This window comes from Manduca sexta, chromosome 9 (assembly GCF_014839805.1).
Source record: "Manduca sexta isolate Smith_Timp_Sample1 chromosome 9, JHU_Msex_v1.0, whole genome shotgun sequence".
NCBI lineage: Eukaryota > Metazoa > Arthropoda > Insecta > Lepidoptera > Sphingidae > Manduca > Manduca sexta.
The window spans coordinates 12,583,218-12,591,835 of NC_051123.1; the positions used below are offsets into that span (position 1 = coordinate 12,583,218).

An 8,618-nucleotide genomic window follows, 5' to 3' on the forward strand; every position below is an offset into this window, starting at 1 on the left:
GCCAACATTTTAGTCCTATAAAAGCAGATAAATTTTCGTGGTCCCCCGCTAACGAATTGTGGTGTATTGGGCACGCCAATGTAGATCCCCGTCAAGTCTCCCGTGGATCCCTGGGGATCCAACTGGACCACTTTGGGAATTAATGATGTATAGTGGCGGGGAAAGTGCTTGGATCAATCCCCTTAACCCGCTCAAAAGGTGATAGGGCGCGTCTTTGCTAATGAAATTACTTACATGTAAGAATGTATATTATAGGTATGTATGTATGTAATATAGGGGTAGCACACATACATATTATAATAGTTAGGAATTTTAAGAAGTAAAGGAAACCTTTGTTTGTGAATTAATGTTTTATTTGCACACAGATTCCTTACAGTCCTATTATTACAACTAAATATGTCGTCATGCTGCCGAAGATCTGAAAAAATACACATATACATAAATTAAGAATTAAAATCTATAAAAATTTACCCAACGTTAAAAAATGTGTTATAACAAAAACAAATGTAATAAAAACCTAGCATAACTTTTATACTTTATAAAAAGGTTTTTGTGGTCCTCTCGTATGCGAGTCTGTTTGGGTAGGTACCACCACAGTGTTTATATCAGCCGCCACGCAACATTGTGCCGGTGTTTGAGATATTTTAGCTAATGTAATTATTAGTCATTATAAGACTTAATACGTAAAGTGTGATGATGATCAGACGAGTGCAATGCCGCGCAGTAATGTGTAATTCAAAGTAAGTGTACTGTTTAAATTAATAAGCAAGCTTGCTTGTAACATAACAATGTCATTTACCGTGACAACCAAAGACCTTGTCAGGGTTAAGACCTGGTGTGGCGAGTAGGCCACACAGTCCAACAGCAGCCGCTTGCCGAATACCTCTAGCTCCATCTGCAGCGGTTCGCTCATCTGCAGCGGTAGTGTGCACATGAACTGACTTATCAATTCCCTTGTTCTCTCCACCTGGAGACGAAGAAGTATATGAAATAGCACACCAAGTAGATGAAAGGTACACATTTCTTCATCTTCACAAACATTTTATGTTAGTAAGCGTACTTCTTCATGCGTCTTGTGGCTCGGTTCGATAATCATGAACAAGTTCCAAGTGTGGAACGTACACCATATTGCCTGTAGTATCGGTTTGGTGAACGTCTCAAACTTGTCATATCCGGTGGAATCAACTGGAATGCAACACAGGAATAACTTGAACATGCATGTTTATACAATTAGAGGTAGCGGAGACAATGGCACTAGTTTCTTATTTTACTGATTACGTTGAAACAATTGTTAACTAATCAACTGTTGATTATTTTAGTTATAGCAAGTATCAGTTATATAAAAGGAATTATTGACAGTTCGCCGCCGTCATTTCGTCTTGTGGATGGTGGAAGTGCATGCGTTTGCACCTTACAATTTGGAAGAAAACATACTGCCTATGATGTCGTTTATAATGTAGTATAGAGTGACGATCAAATGGAGAAACATCATTCCGAGGAGCAACAGTAGAACGGTGCCGTAACTCTTGTCTATCTCTTTTATTATCTTGCATACCGCGCCGTAGGAGAGACAGAGATGGCGAATAGTTTGTGCGTCTGACTCTCCCACTGAGGTGACGTGATCTGTAATAATGGAGATTTTGAGGCGAGTTTAAAGAGAAGATTCGAAGTTAAGGAATAAATTGTTTGATTGAATATCTTTTTTGGCACATACTTGCCACCAAAATACATAATGGAGCAAAGACTGATGGTTCTGCAAAAAGTTTGATAATGTTTTATATCTGCCCAAAGTCTCAGTAGGATCAGGAGTCGTAAACAAGATACCAATAAAGAAAAGTATGGCAATGCCATATACTGGGTGGCTCATAGCATCATTCGAGAACATTTTTTGTTTTTGAGTAGTATTAATAACTGTAGAAAGATATCTTGCCTACGGCCCCATAACACATGGGCTATATTTTATTAATAATTTAGTTAGGAATGGAACGGACTCCCGAACCGAAGGCCACAGGTCCAGAAAACAAGACTCATACTTCCGACTTTTCGATGTTATTGATAATCAATTATTGCTTGCTTTAACGATGAAGGAAACATCGTGAGGAAACCTGCATACCTGAGAATTCTCCATAAGGATTTCGAAGGTCTGTGAAGTCTGCCAACCCACACAAGGCCAGCGTGTACTACTAAGGCCTAATCCCTCTCAGTAGTACAAGAGGCCCGTGCCCAGCAGTGGGACAGCATATAATACAGCGGTGATATTATTATTTTATTTATATTATTTTACAATAACATACCTTTACGTTGACTTTTCATGTTTGCCAACGTGTCAATAGATTTGTTCAGGGATCTCGGGTGAATTGAAATGTTGTATGCTGTAGGGTATATACGGCTAACTGATACATTTTTCGAATTGAATTTTGCAATATTGCACTGGGAGAAACACTCGTAACTTTTCGCTGCAATAGAATATATGGGAAAGGCAATTAGATTTGTTCGCGTAACGCAATTTGTGACTAGAAATTGATGTAATCCACCATTTACCATTAAATGGATCGCTATCTCGTTTGCCTGGGTAGTTATTTTAAAATATTTCGTGCGGTTAATTGCAGTTATTCCACATCCTTCAATAATAAAATTGGAACATAATGCGTTTAAAATACATTAATGTGAAACAATAAAACTTAAGGAATAGCTTATAATAGAGAACATGTTTTCTATGTTAACGTTCTACCGTCAGCAATACGGCCTGAGTGTATTTTTTGAAGATATGTATTTGAAATTAAAAAAAAAATACATAATATGTTTGTAATATGTTATACTTTGGATATTTTGTTTTTAAATATGGTTATTGTTTTTTATTTTCGTAATGCCACTAATATTGTTGCTAAATTGATTTTAAAGAATTTATTCGTAATTTTTTTATATATAACCTCCCATAAGTCGTAAGCCGTAAAACGTATGTAACGATTGCTCAAAGCCGTTTGCACGCGGAGGGGCCTTAACTCCTTACTATCCCAGTTTAGCCCGGGATCAGGCTAACGTTTGTAGCACTCGTTTCTTCGAAGTTTGACTAGTAAACAAAGCGTGCTTGCAAACAGGTGCTTATGCCAATTAAATGCAGACGTTCTACAAATACTACTCAGATTCTGGCATTGTTATTAATGGTGCAAAAACTCACATTGATCATACTTTTTCTGTAAGTTATTTAACTTGAAATTGATAAGTCTCAAAGCGGAGAGGACGTAAGTAGCCGTCAGCATGAACTGAACCTTAATTAGCCGCGTGATGACGTTGCTGCAGTAGTAACCAGAGTACATAACGGCGACCCACACTGAAAAAATAATTTCTGTCACCATTGAGTAATTGCTAAAGTATAAAAGATTCTTTTAGTACTTTCGCATATTTTTTTATCTCCAAAGCGTTGGTTTCGGACTTCAGGTGTACTGTATCGACATTATCTGTTTTTTTTTTCTTTTATAATCCGCGCTGAGGGTTCGCCCCGAGGTTAAGTGATATTAGCTTCTGCTCAATATTAGTCCGAAGTAGGCTCGCCCCATATTACAGGACCTCACACAGTTGTCTAAATATAGATATAGTAACGCATTAGAAAAGAGAAAAAACAATGTGGTGTTATGAATGATGCTTACCTCGCTCCTCTTTTTCTATGGCAATATAAATGTAACTGAGTAAATCACCAAACAAGACCGTGAAGAGGAATATTAATGCGAAGACCACGCAACAGTACATTCTATCGTCTGAAGACTTCGGGCACTTGGACGAAGCATGCAGATCAGACGTAATCTGAAATTGGATTAATGTATCAAATATGTAGACTTTGCTTGCTAACCGAAAAAGTCCTATCATGGAATAAAAACTACAATCTTCTCATTAAACCTACTGACCAGACCAGACCTGCCTAAGAGGTATCCATTTTCAATTTGTATTGGTTCGGCATTACACTTTAAGCCGTATTTAGACCGAGAAATAATTGCTAACATTAATCGTTAATATAAGCCTCGGATTGGAGAGTTCAAGCGAGGGCCTATGCCCGGGCGGCAAATTTAGAGGGCTGCAAATTCAAACTTGGCAGATGAATACAAAACTCATCATTACCCAAAAATTATTCTTACCTGTTGCACTCTATTCACGAAGACGATGAGTCTTCTCATATGCGCAGGCGCTTGATACCCTCCCACTATAGCGATAATCGTCACGACGGCTAAGTCTATCACCCACATTACTCGTCTTGTCTCTGATGGCGTGCGTGTTGTTCCCAGAGGGATCGCCAAATCAAAGCCTAGAGCTAACATTGTGATGAGTGCTAAAAATGAAATATTTGTCATTGCTTTTGAAACTTCAACCTTAAGTGTTCAGTAAAATGGAGTAAATAGGATTCGAGGGGTGAAATAGTATTTTATAACGGCATGGCAAAGTGATTCTGACGCGGAGTGAGGTCCAGATAAAGTGTTGACTGATGAGAGATTGCCCCTCGCCAGTCGACCAAATTATGTCAACCTCTATAATAATTTTATGGATTATTATTTCCAATTAAAATAACTAAACTATAATAATAAATAATCTACTAATTCTTAACGAAAATTAATTTTGATTTGTTTGGTAAAAATTTCGATCTAAATATCGTTCCTATTCATCATCCCTTTTAACCGATATTCAAAAATAACTTACCGAATGTGAAAATTATAGCATATCCATAGAGGCAAATGCTTTTCGAAAACCGGACGACATACCCGTCCGGTTTGGCCGTGAGTCGTACCGGAGCGATGCCGAACGCCCGCGACATCCAAAGAAATATGCCCATGCTCTTGGGCACCACGCATTCTGGTGGGAGCCACTTCTTGGTCTTAAACATCGATGTCCCCAACACCCTGTCAATAGTAGAGCCCATGCCTAACAGTGAAATAGTATAAAATACAGGATTATTATTATCATTAAAGGAATTAGATGATTCTTTACCGAAGTGATTTATTATTTCAATTTGAGACGACCAACATGATTAATAGACAACCTGGAAAGCTAAAGGAGTCTAGAAGCAGATTAAGAAGTTTTGTAAGTAGTGCACACTTATAATTGATTAGACTTCGGCCCTGTGCTATCTTAGTGCAACAATGAAACCCGAGGAGTCTCGTAAGCGCAAAAGAAGGTCACCGTGGATTTTAATTGGTTTGCTGGTGTAGCAGTGGCAAAAGGTTAAAATTTCCTAAAGAGAAACCGACACAAGCCATAGGTACTAAGATACTTAGATTCTAGAAAATTCTACATAAAGGGAGACCGGCTGGAATCGGATTATATGGACTGTTGGTCACTGCGGTATAGGGAGTATAGAATGTTAGGGACTCAGCTCATTGCTCGCTTTGACGACGCTATGACGTAAGATCAGTGAAACCAAAATAATCATTACTTCTCTACTCTCTCTCTTCTACTTCCACTCCGTGTCGTGTGTTGGAGTTGACAGGCTCATTACCAATGAAAAAGAACTTGATCAGAATTGGTGTACTTAACTTTTACTATAGGAATGACTCAAACCATAGTTATTGTTTATTACAAATTCTCACGTGATCTTAGTAAAATGATAATTTGTATTCCAAACCAGGGGACGTGGCTGCACTATATAACTATAAAGGTCACGTGACAAATTACCGAAGAAAGGTAAACTCTGATAATTTTATCTAAGATCTAAAATTGTGTGCATAGTATGGTAAGTAAACATCGTAAATATTGGCTTCGGGCAACGTCGATGGTGCGTTTACCTAAATTTGATTTAAATCCATATTACAATATTTAGTACATAAGAAGCAAAATCCATTGGCACTTCTTAAAAATCTACGTATATTTATACTTCTTTCTATTCTCTATACTATTATATAAAGCTGAATAGTTTGTTTGAACGCGCTAATCTCAGGAACTGCTGGTTCGAATTGAAAAATTCTTTAAGTGTTGGATGGTTCATCGAGGAAAGCTATAGGCAATATGACATTACGTAATGACCAATAGAAGCGTATCGTTAATGAAAACGGTTGCAAAAACGGGAAAAAATTTTTCCTTTTAAAAGTTTCCGTTGCGTGCGCTGCGTGAATGGTTAAAGGCACGCAAAAATCATGTATGATGGCATTGTTCCTATAAAAAGTTTAAAAAATATATATTATCAAGCAAAGCCCCCTGCAGCATCTCTCTGCCTACTGAACGCGATAAACTCAAAAACTACACAACGGATTTAGATGTTTGGTATAAAGGTAGCTTGAGACCCTGGGGAAAAAGTAGGCTATTTTATATCTTGGGAAAATATATAGCGGGACTTTATTCCTAAAAACTTCAACGCGGGCGAAGCCGCGAGCAATAATATATACAATATACATATTATAAAACAGAGTCCCCTTTTATGCTTGTATGTATGTTATCGATTTTATCAAAATCTACTGAACGGATTTTCATGAAATCTAGTATGGAGATAGTTTAAGACCCTGGGAAGGTTATAGGCTACTTTTATCCCAGGAAAATACATAGCGGGATCTTAATCCTGCGAGCGAATCCGCGAGCAAAAGCTAGTTAATATATAAAACCATAATCGCGTCGTTGAATAGCCATACTACCTAATTCCCTTTACACGTCACGTAGCTCCTAAATAATATTCTTCAAATGCTCAATATGTGTTGTATCTAATTTGTTTGAATTACGTTTTGATAAATTAACGGTGGCATTGTTTGTGTTGACAAAGAACGGATTGTGAGTACGATTTTAGCCACGTTCCTAGTAATGGCTACTGGAATAATAATAAACACTCGCAAATGTTATTTTTAAAGGGGTAGGTAGTGGCCGCAATAAATGTATCCACTTCTCCCGTGTGTATTCCATGATATGGTAGGAGAGGAGTCCATCGCCATATGGGTTATAAAATTCAAACTCTGAGCTAGTACTGAGCAGAAAAGCCCGAGCATCACTTTGATTAAGCCGGGATTCTAACCTGGGATTTCTGCGTGGTAGTCATATCGTGCCCGAAATGCAACTATGTCACCAAGTCTTTGGCTAATATTTTACATTATTCCTGAGAGCTACAATTGATAACATAGACAGAGCCGTGAACAAAAGATAGTGTGTTGTATAGTCATTTTATATTTAATAATACACGAGATCTGAGAATAGGTAATAGTCTCAAATTCATGATGACCAATGTTTCGTCATTTTCAAAGATTGCATGGTTCTCGTGCGTTAAAGTAATTGTTTCTTAGCCTGATCGTAAGGGCTTTATGATGTCTAACAAATTGATTCCTTTCTAACGGAATCTCGGCTATGGCGGCCATTCTCAATGGAGATTAGCTAAGTGTGCAGGAGATATTACAGGGTACAAGTGTGTGCGCAATACACAGGTCCACTCTCATTTTCCGGTAAGACGGCAATCCGACGTGACCGGAGAGATCATTAACGTGAAGCAAAGTAACTGATGTATAAGAAATATGTTGAACAACGGGGCATTTCATGAAATATTTATTCGATTTTTAGCGACAAAATTTAACAATTCAAATGATGTAACTGTTCTGCTAACGGCAAGAAAATATATCGTCAGTGTTATATCGTTGTTTCATTATTTAGTTTATTTTCTAGCGATGGAATATTGGGGATTTCAGGTATTGTCATAGGTCTCATAATAGCTTGAAATGTGCCCAGTACCATCTGTGTATCACCTGCACCCAAATCAGTTTGTCTTTTATTCCTTGCAAGTAAATCTTCGTTCCAAATTTTAGTTTCTTCTTGGTATTCGTCTTCGAAGCTGCCGTCGTTTTTTCCATCTTTTTTGTCCTTTAAGATTTCGTAATTCTTTTTGAACTGCGGCTGTATGTTACTTAATTTTATGTTTTTATATACAGATTTTTCCTTAACGCGTTCCATATTTAAAATAATTTTCAACTTATCACTTGTTTGTATTAAATTGTCAATTAAAATGTTTTTTAATCCTTCACTTTTAAGATTTTGATTAATGTTAAATTCATTTACTTGAATATAATTTTCCAAGGGACTGGCACAAATGGTAGCACAAAATAAAAATGTAATAAATTTCAAAACCATTGTTGCTTCTATTTTTTTTTTCAAGTGGATGGTGAGTGCTGTTCGTTACAAGACTTTGTTCTGTATGAATTTTAAAAAGCCATGTTGCAGATAGTGTTTCGCATATTTTCTTATCTTTGTAATTGTTCCCAGCGTATGAATTCCTAAGCAATTTAAAATTAGAATACCCTACAATTTCTATTATATAATTAAAGTTTGAAATACATATCAACATCATTAACGGATCTTGGTGAATAAATAAATACACGCTACTGTTAATGTTACAGCGAATAATTTTATAGACATGTAAACTATCAGATAAGCGAATGTACAATTTAAAAAGGGATATTTTCGTTAGATTTCGTATATTGGTAGTCTATCAGCGTTCTTCAAATTCCATCGAACGATATTCGCGATGGTTTCTAAACATTTGCACTGCCGAAGTTGGGAATCTGTACGGTGCGAAGCTGTTTAGTCCTTGCGCCGCCCGCCCGACATATCCACGCGATTTCTGCTTCCCTAGTACGTTTTTAGAATTTGTGTGAAAAAAAAAAAATGTA

At 37.1% G+C, this 8,618-nt stretch overlaps 1 protein-coding gene across 1 annotated transcript; it reads right to left on the reverse strand.

Annotated features, from left to right (window-relative positions):
- Positions 1-370: 370 nt before the first annotated feature.
- Positions 371-4,906, reverse strand: LOC115446825 (gustatory receptor for sugar taste 43a-like). The gene is made up of 8 exons (XM_037436902.1): positions 4,687-4,906; positions 4,131-4,321; positions 3,648-3,801; positions 3,179-3,331; positions 1,435-1,623; positions 1,061-1,185; positions 800-967; positions 371-418 (listed from the first exon to the last, which is right to left on the reverse strand). The coding sequence occupies exons 1-8, from the start codon at positions 4,904-4,906 to the stop codon at positions 371-373; spliced, it is 1,248 nt and encodes a 415-aa protein (XP_037292799.1).
- Between the last annotated feature and the right edge of the window lie 3,712 nt (positions 4,907-8,618).